Source organism: Terrapene carolina, unplaced genomic scaffold (assembly GCF_002925995.2).
Source record: "Terrapene carolina triunguis isolate 2854851 unplaced genomic scaffold, T_m_triunguis-2.0 Scaffold138, whole genome shotgun sequence".
Taxonomy (NCBI): domain Eukaryota; kingdom Metazoa; phylum Chordata; order Testudines; family Emydidae; genus Terrapene; species Terrapene triunguis.
Genome location: NW_020664489.1, coordinates 3,646,373 through 3,666,525, shown reverse-complemented (window position 1 = coordinate 3,666,525; position 20,153 = coordinate 3,646,373). Strand labels below are relative to the sequence as shown.

Sequence of the window (20,153 nt, the reverse complement as noted above, 5' to 3'; positions counted from 1 at the left end):
TCACGGGAAGTTGTAATTGTATAAAGTAGGGTGTGAACTTAAAGGGATATAGTTATACCAGTTAACTCTGCATGTGAACACTTATCTCTGACTAATGAGAAATGCCAATTATCTGTGCATAATTTAACGGTTAAGTATTTTTAATATTTTCAGCTGCAGTTGACAAACTTGTGTTCTATGATGTCAGTTACTAATTTTTATCAATGCTAAACAAAGTGCTGCAGAAATCCTTAATGAAAAGCTGGTGTAAAGACTCCTCCAGCATTGTAGCTAACCTTAGAAGAAGTCTAAACAGTTGATGGCAAGCTAGACTCACACTCCTGTTGTAAAGATATGTTCCAACAGCAATATTCAGGTAAGTAACTGCCAGGTGATTTTCATGGAAAAAAAAAAATTCAACTAGATATTACAGGCTTAAATAAAATATTGAGCACTTAAGCTATGTGTCCATGTTAAGAGCTATGAATGATTTAATATCAATTCATTACCCACCAAAGAAAACAATTTTCATTCAAATAATTACTTGTGGGGATCTTTGTGAATCATCCACAGAACAGCTACATTCCGAGTAGGCATACAGTCTTTGTCTAATGACAACTTGTAGTTTACCATAATTTGATAAGTTTTAGTTCACACTATGTGAAAAACTCTTGCACTAAATTAGTTTAAAGTAAAACACAGATGTGAGCATGACTGATCAAGGTTTTAGAGAAATACTATAGAAAACCAACAGTTAAAGTGGGTGTTATCTGCAAATCCATAAATAACGTAACTGCCACCACCACTCAGATTATTTTGCTCATATAATTTTAAGGCTTGGTATTTTCAACAGCCAGCCAGACTACAGCTTTTGGATCAGAATCGCAGAAGCACCACCTCCTCCATTACAAATTCCTGCAAGACCATACTGTCCTTGCTTCAGCACATGGGCCATGTGAGCAACAATTCTCGCTCCAGACATTCTATATAGAAGAGAAAACAGTTTAGTTTTAGGAAGTCAGAGCAACTTGTATAAAATCAAGCTAAAACAATCAACAGATTCAAATGGCAGTGCTGCTGAAGCACTGCATCCTCAGGATTAAATATCGAATACCCATACCTAAGAGTAATAAAAGCAACTTTCCACCAGTTTTTCCACTTTGTCTTTCATTGAGGGGATGAAGGTCTTTATGTAAATACCAGAAGTGTCAACCTAGGGAGGGAAGAGACCTTGCAGCATTCTAAACACAGCTCTTTAAAATACCAGGCTTTCTGTTCCCTGCTGGAACTGAATTAACTGGGCTGCATTGCAAAGCACAGCTCTCTCAAAAAGACAGCAGGCTGCACATAAGTCTCTTCCATGCTGCCACCACCACAGGAAGAATGAATTTTGAGAGCAGCTGCTGGTTCAACTGGTGGTTTTGTGCACCGATTTCTTCAACTACAAGTCTGAGGATGTACAATGAGGTGCTGCTTTTGCTATGATTAAGACCCTGAACCGTCAAACACAGTGGTCTGGTCTACACTAGGAAATTAAGTTAGCATAATTAAGTCACTCAGGGGTGTGAAAAATCCACACCCCTGATCAACACAGTTAAACTGACCTAACCCCTCTCTTCCCCGCCCCGTAGGCAGTGCTAAGTCAATGGGAGAATTCTACCATCAACCTAACTATCGCCTCTCAGAGAGGTGGAGTATCTACACCAACAGGAGAACTCCTCCCAGCAGTGTAGATTGCATCTTCACTGAAATGGTCCAGCTGCAGTGTTTTAAGTGTAGACAAGCATTCTGGCACAAAAGTCAGCTCATTTAGTTCAATGCATAAATGTTTACAGAATCAGGGCCCTACATACTTACCGAGAGAGGGACTTTTGAAAATAACCTATCCAGAGAAGACTATGGTGATGCTGATTTGATCAGAGGACACCAACAGAATACGGCAAGGAAGATGTTAGCCCCCCTGAGTTGAGGAGTGGTCCTAACATCTTTGCCAACAGAGCTTGCAACTCAAGGGGCACTTCTGGATCACCATTTGCTCCTGGAATCCCCAATGGTTTTTTCAATCTGTATTTAGCTAGATGATTGGGGCTATTTTTCTTCAGTGGATCTGCACAATGCCAGTTATCACCTCCAAAGTAGATTACTGGGAAAGACTTAGGGCATGTCTTCACTACCCGCCAGATCGGCGGGTAGCAATCGATCTATTGGGGATCGACTTATCGCGTCTAGTGAAGACGTGATAAAATCGATCCCCAATGGCTCTGCGGTCGACTCCGGAAATCCACCGCAGCAAGAGGCGGAAGCGGAGTCGACGGCAGCGCGGCAGCAGTCGACTCGCCGCCGTCCTCACAGCCAGGTAAGTCAACCTAAAATACGCAACTTCAGCTACGCTATTCACGTAACTGAAGTTGCGTATCTTAGGTCGACCTCTCCCCACCCCCCACCCCGTAGTGTAGACCTAGCCTTAGACTATTCAGAAACTACAGCTGCTTCATAACGTGACAACTCTTTTTTGGGGGGAGGGGGACAGGTGGGTTAAATTGAAGAGAGCACATTACATCAGTGCTCCAATGACTGCTGGCTTCTAACTGCAATACTAGGTGTTCAGTAGATGTTCTGGATCCACCTTAGACAACAGTGGCGATCAAATGTGAGGATATTTTCAGTAGAGGGCCCTAGGCCTGGAGTTTAATTGCCTGTTGGTGGGACAGATCCAGTGTCCTGGTGGTCTTTACACTATGCCCTGAAGGTCCTCCATTTAACTTAGGCTTTTTGCAGGAGGGCTTAGTCAGTATAACAAATACTTAATACTTATTAGTACAGCGGATGTTGAAAGCACTGCACAAACATTAATTAGTGGGTTTACTGTTGCAGTTGATTCTGATAGGAGTAATGCCTGTTTCCTGGTTAACAAGTTCAATAATTTGAAATTTGAGGGGAAAAAATGGTACATGTACCAAGACAACAGTGATGGGAGCAAATAAATGAACTGAATAAAATTTCCTGTGACACAAGGAAAATTCTTCATCCAAGAAAAGGTTCCCAATCTTGCTCATCCACTGCAAAGAAGAGCTAAATACTGAGGAGAAAGGTGAACCTCCAACCAAGCCTGATTCACAGAACCCTAAAAGTTAAGCCTTGGATAAAATTACAATGAACTTGCTACCAAATTGCCACCATCAATTCTTGCTCACGCTTCTTCCTACTGCCTGGCTCCCTGTGACAGTTAGCAACAGCCTTTGCCCCTGGCTTGGAAAACTAAAGACAAAATGGAAGTGTTAAAAAAACATGGCCCAAGCGCACACAGACGCAATGATGTGTTTAACAGATACTGTCCAAGGATAAGACCTACCCTAAAGTGCAAACAAACAAAAAAACACACAATGGAGTACTTCACCTACCCTATTGGATGTCCCAAAGACACAGCACCTCCATGTATGTTCACCTTCTGTGGATCAATACCCAGCATTTTAATATTGGCTAAGACTACAACGCTGAATGCTTCATTGATTTCCCACATCGCAATGTCTTCCTTTTTCAATCCTGCATCACTAAGAACCTAGAAATAAAACATTGTTGTGAAACTTATGTAACCAAAAGCACTTCATGGTGGTCCTGTTTTGTTTTTAATTCAATGTTACACTTCCTATAACTAGTTCAAAGTTACCCAGTGAAGCACTCGGCCTGGATCAGAAGCTTCCCCTTGTCACAAGGCTTTTCACCAGTTTCCCAGCTGGGATACACATTATTCAAAAGTGGTGTTAAGACTATTCCCTGCAAAGAAAGGATTGTACAGAAGACTGCACATCTCAGCAGTTGCCCCTGTAAAAACAGGGCTAAGATGGCTCTAGATCTGGCTTTGTCACAACTGAAATGAACTCAAGGGAAGCCCACCAGAGAGAGAAAAAAGAGTGGCGAAACTTTCACAGCCTCTAGTTTGAAGGTGTCAGACACAAGGCCTACTTGATGTATTTATGCGAGTTGTGTAGCATGTTCAGATTCTGCAGAATCTAAAACTCTCTTCTTTGCCCTCATGCTTACAAATAACCTTCCAAATGTAAGCACAGTGTAACTGACACCGATATCTTCCCCGTTTGCAGACAGCTCGAAACAGCAGCTCTGGAAATTCACTCCACCTTTTCCATTAGCCTCAATAGAGTGATGATGCTTCACATGTCAGTAACTATTTATCAGCTGGAAATGGAGTGGAAGTGAAGCCCCTGGATGCAAACTGGGAGCTGATGCAAAGAAGAAAATAGAAAGGGGAGGGGGGAGGAGGAGAGAGAAAAGGAAGCAAGACAAACCACTTAAAAGTTTTACTATTGTCACTACTGGTTAGGGGGTGATTTTTTTTTTATTTTTTTTTCTGCCAGTTATACTGGTATGGTATAAAGGTATAGTACCAGTATAGCTTCTTTGAGTTCTTGAATCGGAATAAGCTATACCAGTATACACACTTTTCTACTAGTATAACTCTAAACTAGGGAGAGTTGCAAAACTTTTAAGTACAGACAAGACCAAAGCCAGGGGAGCAGTAGAGATGTAGAAGTGACAACAAGAAGAAAAATAGTGGTAGGTCTTAAGAGTGAGAATATTCTCCCAAGTGATGCAGAATGCAACTGAATTAAAAATTGGTTACATAAAAACCTTTATTCTAACCTTGATCTTTATGCAATCAACACAACATCAGTGAGAGATCTGTGGATTGAGGGGATTATACAAATGTAAATTTATGCCCCAGCCCATGCACCATAATTAAAAAAATAAATTTGGCCTTTCCTACAGAATGAGTTTGACACCCCAATCTAGTTATTAACATTGATGTTAACACCTGAGGACCCAATCCTCCATTTTACTATTTATACCTTGCAAGCTAAATTGGTTTTAACACGTCAATAATTCCATCAATGTAATTCAATGAAGTGGATTACATTTTAAGAAACAGCCACATTTGTATGGACATAACCTTTTCTACTGACCAAAGCCATAAATCAGCTCAAACAAAACCAAAGTCTTCTGTAAAGTTACCAGCACATTTGACAAATGTGACAATTAAATATTTTCCACAGATTTGGGTTAATCTGATGCTGCCAAATACAAGTTTCACTACCAGTCTACAAAGGAACATTTTACCAATTACGACAGTATACCAGCCCCGTACCCCACCGTGTAGACACACTTATTCTGATAAGACTTTTTTCTGTTTAGATCAAAACAAGAGTGCCCATTGGGGGAGGAGGGGGTTATACTAGTATAGCTATATCAGTTTAAATTCATACCTTAGGTTGTATTAAAAAAATCCTTCTGGTGTAGGCAAGGCCTTAGTTACGGATAATTGCTTTGACATGCTTAGAATAATTTAATATTAACCACCCAGCTGGGTTCTCTCTCAAGCACCGAGATTAACATGTCTGTCTTAACTTCAACTCAGGCAACATTATTAACCCCCCAGTCTGGCACTAAAGGAGTCTGCATAGCAAGTGCCAATACACAAGAACCTGGAAAGTTGTCAGCTTTTTGTTTTACCTACATTTGTCATACCCACAGAGAGAGCCTTTATTTAATACAATGAACAGCATCATTTAACTAGTTCCTTGATGAGACACTGACTCAGATCCCATCACACTTCTGTCTAAAAGATTTGTCACTTGTTACTTGTAACACCTGAAGTTATTATAAGGACTAAATAAATATTTTTTTCTGTTTTCTAATTTGTTTACTTTGGGTATTTGACTTGATAGCCTATTTATGTTGTGTTCCTGTTTGTGACGATTTTTCAGACAGCAACAGTGATGACTTAACCACAAAAAACTGGCAGAGGTATTGAGGGGCAAGGAAGTACCTGTAACTATTTTAAACTCTTTTCTTTAAGCCGACTAAATTTCAAGGGGACTGTGTTCCTTTAATAAAAAAACCTAACTAGAACAGAAAACTGAATGTGCACTTTGCATGGGAGTTATTCTTGTGGCTAAGCAATCATAATATAAATACTACTTTATCTAAAAGATCCCAAAGTATTTTATAAATAAGCCTGTGATGCAAGTATTGTCTGTATTCCAATCAGAGGAAAATCCATGTTGGATCACTGGAGCAATTTAGGCAAGCTTACCATTTTTTTTTATATTCAGCAGTGATCAGTTTTGTTCCTACCTTGGGAACAGCATACGCAGGTGCAATTGGGAAGTCAATAGGATCAACAGCAGCATCTGCAAAAGCTGTAAGACCATAAATATTATTGAAATCTTTTATCACTTTTCACAAAGGAAATATTAACCTATACAGGATACAAGTCCAATACTCCCCTTCTCCACCAATCAATTTTTCTATTCATTTAAATAAAATGACTCCTGAAAACAGGCTGTAAGCTGTGTGTGCTTGTAAGCAAACAGTATGGCAATATTTTCAGATTTTACTTTTAAAACGTGTTAGACACAATCCTGTTTAGGAAAGGCTGGCTATGATCAGGAGTCCAAGCATGTTTGGCTCTTGGAATTTAAAAGAACAGTTCAAGTTACGTTACAGCTGCACCTTCCTAGCCAATGAACCTATCCCACACTCCCCCAAAGAAAAAGAAGATTGGTTAAGCAAGATTCCAGGTCACATGGCAAATCTCGAGTATTTTCCAGCATAGTACTTGAGAGAGGCATTTGGAAAAATTCCTAACCCACTATTCTTGCAAGTGGTGTGACATTAAGTCTCTTGGCTGCCTCTGCAGTCATCACAACCAAAGCAGCTGCTCCATCATTCAGTGTGCTGGCATTGGCAGCAGTTACTGTTCCTGAAAAAAGAAGAACAGTATTTAAACAGAGGAAGGAAAATGCAATAGCTCAGGTATCTCTTTTCAATGCATTTATCTGACAGAGAGGTCCTGAATCTGAGCTCTTGTCTGTACAAGTATGGGGCACTGGCTTAACTAAGGCTACATCTACACTACAAGCTAGGAGTGTGATTTCCCAGCTCGCATACAAATTCTCATGATTGCTCGATGAGAACTAGCATGAGTATTAGTAGTGCAGCTGTGGTAGCACAGGCAACGGCAACATGGTTTAGCTGTGCTGAGTACATACTCACAGGTTGCAGGAGTGTTTGTACTGGCATGGGTAAACCATGCCAACACTGCCAATGCTCCCGAAGCTACACTACTACTTATACAAGTGCTAGCTCTCATTGGGTTACCTCAAGTACATGTACGTGAGCTGGGGGATCATACCCCTAGCTTGTAGTATAATATAAACATAGCCTCAAGGTAAGCTTTTAAATTAAATGTAGTTAAACTGGTGCAAAAACCTGTGTGGACACTTACATCAATTTAAGCCAGGTTTAAATCGATTTATCTTACTTAGGTACGGTAATGGCTTCCACATTACCGATAATCAAGTTAACGCCAATCGATACAGGGCTGCAAAAAAGTGGGGCAACTAAACTGATTTAGCTTCAGAGATCCATCGACTGGAGACAGACGTGTGTGAAGGCGCACATTCTCCCACTGGAATAAGAAGTTACACTGTTGTAAACTGTATGTGTAGATCAGGCCTGTAACTATATTGATTTAAGCCAGATTTAAATCAATTTAAGTGTCCCGATATAAAGATTTTTCCATCAGATTAAAACAGATTTGAAAATGAAGGTTGGTTACTTATCGCCGGAGTTCTTCGAGAAGGCTCTGCATATTCCCAACTTATGGGTACTGCGCCGCATTGTGGTAGAGCCTTCTTTAGCAGTGTCAGCTAGAGTACGGTCATGCACCTCTCCCCTTCCCTCAGCATCATCAATGTTCTGAGGGAGAGGCTATATAAGAGGGAGTGTGCCCTCACCACATCAGAGCCAGAGACATAGAACAAGGACTCTGACAAAAAGGGGAAGGCAGGTGGGTAGTGTGAACATGCAGAGCAATCTCTAACAACTCTGGTTACAAGTAAGTAGCTTTCATTTCTTCTTCAAGTGGCTCTGCATATTCCCACTTATGGGACAGACTGATAAGCAGTGCTGAAAATTAACCTGGAAGTGGGAACAGAGGCCTAACTGAATAAGGGCTGAAGCAGTGCTTTACCAAATCTAGCATCTGCCCTACAGGCCAAGTCCAAAGTACAGTGCTTAGCAAAGATGTGCGCCAAAGTCCAGATTGCAGCTCTGCAAATTTCAGCAACTGGCAGCTGCCTAAGACAAGTGAAGAAGGTAGCTACCGCTCTAGTGGAATGTGGTAGAATCGAAGCAGGTACAGGAGATTTTGTTGGTGTTTAACATTCAGCAATACACTGTTTAATCCATCAAGAGTGTCTGGGAAGAAACTGTACAACCCATGTAATTTTTAAGCATAAAACACAATCTAGACCATTTATTAAAACATTTAGCTCTACCTAAATAACAAGTGAGGACTCTTCTAGCATCCATAGTCTGGAGAACAGATTCCCCCTTATTATAATTATTTTTCCTTTTTGGAGGGGGGAGGGAGAGGGGAAGGGAAGGAGAGAGAGAAGAGGCAGGCAACAAATTAATTGTCTGATTGATGTGAAATTCAGATACTACCTTAGGTAAGAACTTGTCCCTATGTCTCATTTTCTTTGGTGCTGCAACAGTTAGAACCAAAGGCTCCGACAGCCCCAGTTCTGACACACCACTCAAATCCATCTTCTGGATCTGAAAGTGGAAGTGGGAACTGACCCTGGTCTCATGGCCGCAGAGGTTCTGTCAGGATTGGATAATTGTGAGGCAGCAGGTACTGCACCAGTGAGCATAGACAAACTCTCTCTCAACATCTCTTCTGAAACCGGGCCAGTTGGATATGACCATGTGGCCCTTGATTTGGATTCATGTAGCCTCAAGGACTTGACTGAGGGAGCTGCAGGAATTAGACCTGGCTCCGACAGAGTTGCAGCCTCTTGGAACCCTGCAGTCACTTAGAGCTGCTGAAAGCTCCAGGAGCCAAGACTGCTCAGATAAACCTTCAATAAGGGTACTGATCCGATCCAGAGGATCTAGCTTCAAGAGCTTCGAGAAGGAGGAGCTACAAATAATTCTCCCTATCCTTGTGGGCTCTGGGAGTAAAGGTCCAGAAAATCAAACACTCAGGAGGTGAGTGGCCTGCTGCCAGGCAGGAAACACATCTTTTGAATCCCGGGCTTCTCCACTTCTTTGATTCTGCCATAACCCAGAATTGACAGGGGACAAAATAATCGCTAACACTAACTATCCTAACAATAAAAAGGGCTCCAACTCCAAAGAGACTGGAGATGTTTACATCCATCCAGGCATACGGTCAGATGGAACTGAGGGCACTCCAGCCCCTATACAAGTCTCGCTCTCAGAACATCAGTGACACTGGACAGGAGGGGCAGAGAGCGCAAGAGTGCTCTAGCTGACCCTGCTAGGTGGTTCTGCTGCTAGGTAGCACAAGGCAGCATAGTACCCGTAAGTGGGAATATGCAGAGCCGCTCGAAGAAGCAACCTTTTAATTAAACAAGTTCAACTTATAATTAAAGCCCGAAGAGAACGAAAAATGGACTGGATCAACACGCAAAGCAATAATGTTCGCCCAGGAGTCGATGGGAGAGTGCTCGGGGGTCGATTAGACGTGATAAATCAATCCCCGCTGGATCTGTGCAACAATAAAACAGATACAGCTTCCACACTCATGTACCACTTCTCCAGGAAAGACACTCATCTTGACATCTACTTTTCAGTGTTAGCATTCCACTTACAAGAACATTTGGGAAACTGCAATTCTAGACCAACTTTGCTGTTTGATTCCCCCACAATTATCACCTGTTTCAAGTGGAAACCATTAAAGCCGGTCACTAAACCAGACCTTCCAAATGTCACAACAAAATGAAGTATGTAACACAGCCTGCATTTCTCCAGGAAACACTGCTGTACATTGTCCAGTTATAAGAACAATTATCCAGGACACAAAGGGTGCTGCTGTAAGTGGTGCCTGCTGTATTCCTTTGCTTTCCGTCGTCTTCACCTTGACCCAGTTAAGCTGTTTTCAAATACACTGACATTGGGGCTGGGTGGAAAGAATATGTTATTCACCCACCTGTCGAAACAGTCCAACTTGAAAGAGTTTTGAGATTTTATTTTTTGAAATTAAGTACCATAAGAATATACAGCTCTCAAAGTCAAGCCCTGAACAAGAGCAGGCTACTGTGTTCAACAGAAGATAAGCACAGTCCTCCTGCTAACATACTTTGGAGAAACTCAGTCAAAAAAAGACAAACACCAGAGTCCCTGTTTCAAGTAAAGCAGTTCACCTTTGACTGCAACTAAAGCTATGGAAATCTTTAATTTAAAATTGGATACATCTCTTCCTCTCCTGCGACACATCAGTAACATATTGGGAATCAGCATGAAGACTGTGTTTAATAAAATATCTATATATGTCCTAGTAATTTCAATTGGAAACTGTTCTTCACTACTTGGCTTAGCGTGGAGAGACTTCAAATATTTCATAAAAAATTTGCTCTGTTTAAAAAAAAAAAAAAAACAAACCACACAACACCAATTGCTCCATATAGAGTACTTACCATTTTCTTTTTGAAAAACAGTCTTCAGCTTTGGAACTTTACTGAAATCAACACGCTTATACTCTTCATCTTCTTTCACTTCTATATCTGGTTTCCCTGAAATAATGCCAAAGATGCCATATCAAAGCCAACTCAATCAGTTTTTGGCATTTTAGCATGAAAAGTTGCACACTGATGCATGTGACATTTTACCAGGTTATTTTCGTTATGATTTATCCAAAATGTAGCCCCTAAAACCGAACTCCCCAAACTGTGGGGCATGCCCACACACACACAAAAGCAGTGTTCCTGCTCCCAGCCCCGAGGGGGTGAGGGGGGCAGGAGACAGACGGGGTAAGGGGAAGCACAATCCTGAAAAGTTGGGGGACCACTGACCCACGGTATTCTGCAATATTTATTCTATGTTACATTTTATAGAAATAATATGTCAGGATGTCTAAAAATGGAATGTGACTTAATTTAGCTGTGAAGAGAGACAAAAATTGACAAGCTTGCTCCTTTAGCCCATTGATCCAAAACAGGTTTATTGTTAAGACAAGACCTTTAGCAATTCATCCTCCCAGGCTGGTGGAGAGAAGGAGGGGGGGGGAATCACAGATCAATTAGGGGTATTAAAATAGTAAAAAAACCAAAAGGAGATGAATTACAAGCCACATTAGCTAGCACTTATTCTATGTTGTAACACTCATGCAAGTTACAAGAGAAGAATGGATAACTCCAGTACCTCAGTAAAAACAAATGGCCATAAACTTTCACCAACTGTGTTTGCCAGAAAGCAAGCTAAGATTTTTTTTTTTTTAAACAGAAATTTAAAATATTCCCAAAATTCGCACATTCCAGCTGCAATGTTAGTATTCATCAGTGCACAATGTAACATATTTTAACATTAAAAATTTATTTTAGAATGTATTTTCATAATACCTTTTTGTGAAATAGTGACAGGAACAACTTCCTTTGTCAGTTCTCCTGATTCCCAGGCTGTCTTGCTCCTAGTATAAGAATTTATAGCATAAGTGTCTTGCTCCTCTCGTGAAACAGTAAGCTTCTTAGCAGTATTTTCAGCACAATTACCCTAGGGAAAAACAAAGACCATTCTGAGAGCATGAACCAGAAATATAGATGGGAAGATTAACTTCAATTTTTTTAAATGGATATGACAGAACTTTTGAAGTGAACTTTTAAGTGTTAGTTGCCAGAAGGTTCTATTGTGACAACTGCTACAGGAATCTGAACTTCACAACAGAAGTTAGTGGGCAATTTTCTGGACAGATGTAATTTAAGCCAGAAAGCTATGTTCATAATGATATATGCAGCGTAGTTGTAGCCATGTCAGTTCCAAGATATTAGACAGACAAGGTGGATGAAGTAATATCTTTTATTGGACCAACTTCTCTGTTGGTGAGAGGGAAAAAAGCTTTTGAGCCACAGCAAAAGCTGTGTCGCTCAAAACCTTGTCTCTCTCACCAACAGAAGTTGGTCCAATAAAGGCTATTGCCTCACCCACCTTATCTCTCTAATGTTCCTAATGAGGCCTTTCTAATTTAAAAAAAAAATCTGTGTGAATTTAATGCTTTTGAAATGGCTTGGATCGACAATCTGAAGCCCTGTTTAGCCACATAACAGTACATCCAAACTGTTCTCACCAATGCAAATCATTCCTATACTGGAGGGACTGCCTTCTAGGCTTGAAAGGGTACTTCAATCTTCAGATCTTATTCAGTCCTGGGATTCTCAGCAGAGAATGACAAATTGGCAAGTAGTGCCAATTTTTCATCCAACAACTGAACTGAGACCACCTAACTTTTTGTACAGGTTACTGAACAGCGTGATAATTTCTCTCTTTTTTTTATTGTATACACAACTATCCTCTGCGACCACCTAACTCATTTCACACAGGTTACTGAACAGCCATAGAACCAACCATTAGAAATCTCGTTCACTACAAACACGGGCTATACGTACACTGGTGACAGAGGTGAAGGGTAATATATCCCATTACCAATTCCCTGAGATACACCAAGTCCACCTGAGAAAGTTATTCTGAAGATGAGGGAGCTAGACCCCTCCTCCTTGGTCACTAGGCTAACTTCTTAAGAATCCGCATGCATATTTGGTTAAACTTATGCTGTTTCTATAGCAAATTCTACATATAAAACATTGTGTAGAGATCAGTCTGCATTAGTTTGATTGTAGCATTCCTCTGATTCCTCACACAAGTGAGTTAATTTCTATACCTCTATCTAGCCAAATAGAGGGTGACGGGGACGACTCCCTCTGCAGTCCTGGCTAGGTGGGGAGGCTCTGCTCCATCGGGACTACAGCCACGCCTCCTCTCCCACAGCTTCCTCTCCCCGCGATAACTCTGCATCTGCAGGGATTGCATGTCACTGGCCTTGGGGCAGCACAGGAAGCCCTCTGCTGTCGTGGCCCTACTCACTCACTTCCATGGCAGCGGACCTGCAGAGGGCTCTCTGTACTGGGCAGGAGCTATTCAGCAGCAGAGTGGTCTCCCCTGCAGCCAGGGAATCTTTATCCTCCTCTTCCTCAGTCCTAAGCAGTAGTCTCAGCTCGATTATCCAAAACCCTGCATTGGCTGAATCTCTTCCTTGTTCCCCAGCATGACATATATGCCCTTTGCAGCAGGTCTCTCATGCTAGGGAACAAGGAAGGGTTTCAGATAGGTATGGATAACAAAGGTGAAGTCTGTATCAGTGAAGAGAGGGTAGGCCCACTGCCCAGTGAGGAGGGAGAAACAGTAACAGGAAACTTGGAAATGGCAGAGGTGCTTAATGACTTCTTTGTTTCGGTCTTCACCGAGAAGTCTGAAGGAATGCCTAACATAGTGAATGCTAATGGGAAGGGGGTAGGTTTACAAGATAAAATAAAAAAAGAACAAGTTAAAAATCACTTAGAAAAGTTAGATGCCTGCAAGTCAACAGGGCCTGATGAAATGCATCCTAGAATACTCAAGGAGCTAATAGAGGAGGTATCTGAGCCTCTAGCTATTATCTTTGGAAAATCATGGGAGACAGGAGAGATTCCAGAAGACTGGAAAAGGGCAAATATAGTGCCCATTTATAAAAAGGGAAATAAAAACAACCCAGGAAACCACAGACCAGTTAGTTTAACTTCTGTGCCAGGGAAGATAATGGAGCAAGTAATTAAGGAAATCATCTGCAAACACTTGGAAGGTGGTAAGGTGATAGGGAACAGCCAGCATGGATTTGTAAAGAACAAATCATGTCAAACCAATCTGATAGCTTTCTTTGATAGGATAACGAGTTTTGTGGATAAGGGAGAAGCGGTGGATGTGGTATACCTAGACTTTAAGTAAGGCATTTGATACTGTCTCGCATGATATTCTTATCGATAAACTAGGCAAATACAACTTAGATGGGGCTACTATAAGGTGGGTGCATAACTGGCTGGATAACCGTACTCAGAGAGTAGTTATTAATGGTTCCCAATCCTGCTGGAAAGGTATAACAAGTGGGGTTCCGCAAGGGGCTGTTTTGGGACCGGCTCTGTTCAATATCTTCATCAACGACTTAGATATTGGCATAGAAAGTACGCTTATTAAGTTTGCAGATGATACCAAACTGGGAGGGATTGCAACTGCTTTGGAGAATAGGGTCATAATTCAAAATGATCTGGACAAATTGGAGAAATGGTCTGAGGTAAACAGGATGAAGTTTAACAAAGACAAATGCAAAGTGCTCCACTTAGGAAGGAACAATCAGTTTCACACATACAGAATGGGAAGAGACTGTCTAGGAAGGAGTACGACAGAAAGGGATCTAGGGGTTATAGTGGACCACAAGCTAAACATGAATCAACAGTGTGATGCTGTTGCAAAAAAAGCAAACATTATTTTGGGATGCATTAACAGGTGTGTTGTGAGCAAGACACAAGAAGTCATTCTTCCGCTCTACTCTGCACTGGTTAGGCCTCAACTGGAGTATTGTGTCCAGTTCTGGGCACCGCATTTCAAGAAAGATGTGGAGAAATTGGAGAGGGTCCAGAGAAGAGCAACAAGAATGATTAAAGGTCTAGAGCAGGGGTCGGCCTCAGGGAAGGGGGTGGAACAGGGCATATCCCTCCCAGCCCCCTGCCATGAGCAGCTCATGGCAGGGGGCTGGCAGCACCCCCATGAGCCGAACACCCCAGCCCTCTGCCCTGCACCTCCACACACCCCCCAGCCCTCTGCCCTGACCTCCCCCCAACACACACCTCCACACCCCCCAGCCTTCTGCCCTGCACCCCCCACACCCCCCCAGCCTTCTGCCCTGCACCTCCACACACACACCCCCAGCCCTCTGCCCTGACCTTGAGTCCCCCCAACACCCAGCCTTCTGCCCTGCACCTCCACACACACCCCAGACTTATAGAGAGAGACCTTCTAAAAAACGTTAACATGTATTACCAGCACACAAAACCTTAAATTAAAGTGAATAAATGAAGACTCGGCACACCACTTCTGAAAGGTTGCCTACCCCTGGTCTAGAGAACATGACCTATGAAGGAAGGCTGAAAGAATTGGGTTTGTTTAGTTTGGAAAAGAGAAGATTGAGAGGGGACACGATAGCAGTTTTCAGGTATCTAAAAGGGTGTCATAAGGAGGTGGGAGAAAACTTGTTCATCTTAGTCTCTAAGGATAGAACAAGAAGCAATGGGCTTAAACTGCAGCAAGGGAGGTTTAGGTTGGACATTAGGAAAAAGTTCTTAACTGTCAGGGTGGTTAAACACTGGAATAAATTGCCTAGGGAGGTTGTGGAATCTCCATCTCTGGAGTTATTTAAGAGTAGGTTAGATAAATGTCTGTCAGGGATGGTCTAGACAGTATTTGGTCCTGCCATGAGGGCAGGGGACTGGACACAATGACCTCTCACGGTCCCTTCCAGTCCTAGAATCTATGAATAATCTATAGGCTAGGCAAAGATTGTAAAAGATTATTTGTGCAACTGCTACTATTTAGGAAGCAAGTAGTAGCAACTAATCCAATAAAGACTGTGAATAACTAAGACAAAGGGTAGGAAAATTCCTTCAGTGGGGAGAACAATCATTAATTCCTCAAAATGCCCACCAGCCTCACTTCAATCTTATCTGGATTCATCTTAAACCAGTGAGCTATTGTCAGGATGCTAGCTGACATGGAACCAGGAGAATCAAATATTATGAGGCGGTATCAGATGAGAGAGCATACCGATAGTCTCAAATCTCATTCTCCTCTAGGAATCTCATTTTACACACACACACACACACACACACACACACACACACACACACCCACCCACCCACCCACCCACCCACCCACCCACCCACCAGGGAAACCGTGCTGGGCCACACAAGTGGATGCCCTAAGGGAGGCTGAGCAGCTTTATTGGTCCCCCCCCAGGGAAGGAAGGAATAGTGAGCTATTAGTAATCAACTGTGCATTCTACAGCATACACCCGGGTCTTGAGTCTCTGTCTACCACTGTCCTGGACTCTGGAGAAAGGCCTCAAACACAGCGACACAAAACCACCGCTTGGCCTGCTCCTGAATGTTCTGCCTAGCCTCTCCACACCACTCACAGTAAGAATCATGAAAGTGGAAGAACCCTTTCCTCAGAAGCAGTTCTGTCCCTCATTTCCCGGGCATGCCAGAACCAACATTTAAACAGTTAGTAATAAACTCTTGAGTTCGGTAGTAGGCTCATGATAGGCAAAAAAATGAAGTTGCTGTATGTTTCAGTACTGAACAGCAATAATTACCATGTGGATTTTGTTGTAAACATCAGTCAAGCCATCTTTTACAATCAAATCTTCCAGCTTTACTCCTCCGTAAGGTGTTGCCCCTCTGTTCATTGTATAGGGAACATTAGACATGCTCTCCATCCCGCCAGCCACCATCACATCCTTCTCAAACAAAAACAAGCATATGTTAAAGTAAATTACAATAAAAGCCATTTTATATAAAATTTCTTCCCACATAACAAAAGATTAGAGAACACGTTACAGATGTTTCTTACAAAATTGCTTCTATTTTTTGTGTGACTAAAACAGGAAAAAAATGAAAACAGTTAATTGGTGTTGGCACAGGAAGTAAACATGACTAATGTTCTGTGTCTGAGCTGTAATTTCAAAAGATCTGAGAAGCAAAAAGTCTTGAAGATTAGTTACAGTAAAGTTACAACATGGAGTGTTTGAGGGGAAAAAAAAGATCTGACAAATTTCTTAGCCTGTATTTCTTTTTAATCTTTCATGCGCTGTACTGGTGCTCTGGCCACCTCACATCAATTAGTATTTTCTTTCTCCTACACCTCAATTGTTGAAATGTAAGTGCCGCCAAGATTAAAGTAGAATTTTCTGATTAAAAAGTCTTAGTTTGGCATATTTGTTCCATTTCAGTTCTCCATTAGCAACATGTTATATCTACAGGACAAACAGCTGTTTCAGAATTTAAGACACCAGCAAAGAAGAGAGATCTGTTCACATGAAGTACTAGCTGCTCTATACAATGTTGTGTTGTCTCACAGTGTGGAAAGATCTGATCCAACTTCATAACACAGTTTACCATGTTGTCTGTTAATAAGCCGGCAACAAACAGGAGACTTTAAAAACAAACAGTTTTCTCATTGAACCCAAAATTCAATTTAATTAGTATGTGCATTCATTAATATTTCTACATTGTTTTCAAGAAGTAGTTCCTGCAGTTTTATCACCCTTTGTAAGATATGGTTGACCATTCACTGGGGCGTCACACATGAAGTTTCTAGATTCTCAGCATGAAGAATACATGTAACCATTTTTAATGCAGTGTATTACATATGGGTAGGGATAAGAAAAATTGCAAGTTTAATGTTTTTCTGTAGTCTATAGAAAAGTTCAGTAAAACACTTTTATATTGCATCCTCATAAAGGATATTTTACAAGGAGTCAGTCATGGGATAAGAAAAGGAAGGTTTTTTTATGGTAAGATTTAAAGTAATGATGCTTTGTTCAATATTAGGTATATACTGGATCCAATAAAAGCAATTGAGAGTCATGAAGATGAGACGGACAGTAGAGAGAACTCAAAGGCAATTATGACTAGAAATCAGAAATAGGAAGCCAGAGAAGGGAACAGAAAATTTCTTAAAGTGTTCCTTTTTTAGCTTTGTTATTCTGATCCTATATAATTTTATGTCTCCAGCCCTTCCAGTTTTAAAAAAAATAATCTATAAATCCAGTAAAGGCTCTAAAACAGCGCTAATCACATACCCACTGAAGTCAATGGGAGTTTTGTCATTGACTGTAATGGGATCAGAATTACTGAGTGTGCAGCTGGGGGAAAAAAATCTCTAATAATATAGGGACAGGATCCGAGGAAGTGGGTTGTAGCCCACGAAAGCTTATGCTCTAATAAATTTGTTAGTCTCTAAGGTGCCACAAGTACTCCTGTTCTTTTTTCTAATAATATAGTTTTTAAGACCTACTTACAGTCAATTAGGGCTGAATCCAGCGAAGTGGGTAGAGAGACAGTGGCATACTGTGTGGGAATCAGGCATGCATAATCACCTCAGGTCAAATCTCTAAAATATGAGAGCCCCTACAAAGTGTGTGGCCTGCATCCATCAAATGTAAACCTAAGGTATGAATATTCATTAAATGTGAATTACTAATCCCAGCAGTAGCTGTTGAAATAGAAGTACGGGACCTGTTCTTGATCCCACTGAAGTTAGTGGCAAGAATACCATTTAGAGCCTGATCAAAGACCCGTACAGTCAGGGGCAAAAGATTCCCCTTGACTTCAGGCTCTAGACCAAGCCCTTAATACTGGGTCAGATTGGGTTTGGTGTGAATTAAGCATTGATATCAGTAACTCTACCCTAGGGAGGAGAGAGAGCGTGTATGTATTTTAAGAAATAAAAGAGAATACTTATGTCAGCAAGTAGGTTTTCCAAAGATGTACCATAATTGGCAGATAAGATTTTTTTTTCTCCTAATCTAGGCCTGGTCTAGATTAAAGGGTTGCATCAGCATACCTATGTCAGTTGGGGATAAAAAAAATAAAATCACACCCCCACTGATGTAGCCATACTAACAAAACCCTGAGACACAGCTATGTTGACAGAAGAGGGTTTCAGACAACACAGCTAACTTTGTTTGGGGAGGTGGCGTTCCTACAACAACAGGAAAAACTCCTTTGTCAGCATATATTGACTATTAAAAGGCTATGCTAGAATAGTCTCTAGTTCTGACTACCGGTATGTCTACACAAGAGGCACGAGTCAAAGCAACCTGGTTAAGATCTAGGTATTTTGCTTCTCTATCCTCTCTTCCCCTTAAAAGGAAAAACTTATAATACTGACCACAACTACTTCCACTATTAACTGTATCCTAAGATATATGCGAGACACATTTCTAAATACACAGTTAACAAATTTGTTTATCAAAACAAACATTTAAATATCTACAAAATTAGGATCTATGTAAAAAAATATAAATTCTAGTTAAGCAGTATTAGCACAAAACCAAAGTGTAGTATATTATAACCACCACATTAGTCTCGTATTTCTCAGAGATCAGAATTTCCACATTTTGGCAATCAGATATCATGTTTGAAGTTATTGGGCACTAAAATTCACATACCTGATTTCCACACATCAGATTCTGTGCTGCCATCATGACAGACTTCATTCCAGAAGCACAAACTTTATTGATAGTTGTAGCAGGAGTAGAGATTGGTAAACCTGAGACAAGTAAATATATTAATCAATTAAGACAACCACATTATTCTATTTATAATCTAATTACATCATCCTTTTTTAGCATTTAACAACTATTAGCTGCTAATCTTGTTGCACTGCCCCTCATTACAAAAAAATGCCTTTCACCATCTATAATATTTCATATGGGGCTAACTTTCATCTAAAGTAAAATAGTTATCATCTGTGCCTACAGTTCTATAGCAGCTCTATGTAGTATAAATTCGCTAGATCTTTAAACCCAGAAACAAAAACAGTATGTTAATACCTGCACCCAGTAGTGCTTGTCTTGCTGGAGCTTGTCCTTGTCCAGCCTGCAGGACATTACCCATATACACTTCCTTCACTTCTTCTGCAGGAATACCTATAAAATAAACCAAGAGGCTTTTTATAAGGGAGAGAAGCAATACACTAGTATTTTTATCTTTTAGATAAAGTTTTCAATCTAACACTGGCAATAAAATGCACTGATTTTACTCCAGTGAGGCTAAAATACAGCACACAGACCTACATCAAGAGCCTCCTGGGCTTCCACACTTATGGTTCATGAAAAAATGCTGAAGACTGCTCTAGAGACCAAAGTCCTCTAGGCATCCACCGAACAAAAACAGCACAAGCACCAGGAATGCTGCCTTCAACAAACTCCTGGGCAGTGTGTTTCAACACATTAGAGCAATTCCATTTCCATGTCTTTAGTGCATCCACTCTAACTGCAATGCAGACTATAAATCAGTGTCTAATGTGGTGATAGGTTTTGGGAGGTGGACACATATCCAGTAGGAACCAGATTAACATTTTATTTCACATAGGCCACTGATTAACATTCTAATCTATTCTTAAAAGCAACACTGAAACAAAAGCACTCAAATCAGGCATTAAGTGCTTTACACATTTCATGCTTAGATTTTGTTTTTATTTTTTAA

At 41.0% G+C, this 20,153-nt stretch overlaps 1 protein-coding gene across 1 annotated transcript in view; it reads right to left on the bottom strand.

The window, feature by feature from the left end:
- Positions 1 to 440: 440 nt before the first annotated feature.
- The window catches only part of ACAT1 (acetyl-CoA acetyltransferase 1), a 26,500-nt gene continuing 6,787 nt past the window's right edge, over positions 441 to 20,153 (bottom strand). The window contains exons 2-10 of the mRNA XM_026653403.1: positions 19,499 to 19,594; positions 19,115 to 19,215; positions 16,256 to 16,399; positions 11,424 to 11,574; positions 10,503 to 10,598; positions 6,644 to 6,757; positions 6,130 to 6,194; positions 3,381 to 3,538; positions 441 to 962 (exon numbers count right to left, since the gene is read on the bottom strand). Coding sequence (XP_026509188.1) covers positions 842 to 962; positions 3,381 to 3,538; positions 6,130 to 6,194; positions 6,644 to 6,757; positions 10,503 to 10,598; positions 11,424 to 11,574; positions 16,256 to 16,399; positions 19,115 to 19,215; positions 19,499 to 19,594 — 1,046 coding nt within the window. The 3' untranslated portion in view covers positions 441 to 841. The remainder of the gene's footprint in view (positions 963 to 3,380; positions 3,539 to 6,129; positions 6,195 to 6,643; positions 6,758 to 10,502; positions 10,599 to 11,423; positions 11,575 to 16,255; positions 16,400 to 19,114; positions 19,216 to 19,498; positions 19,595 to 20,153) is intronic.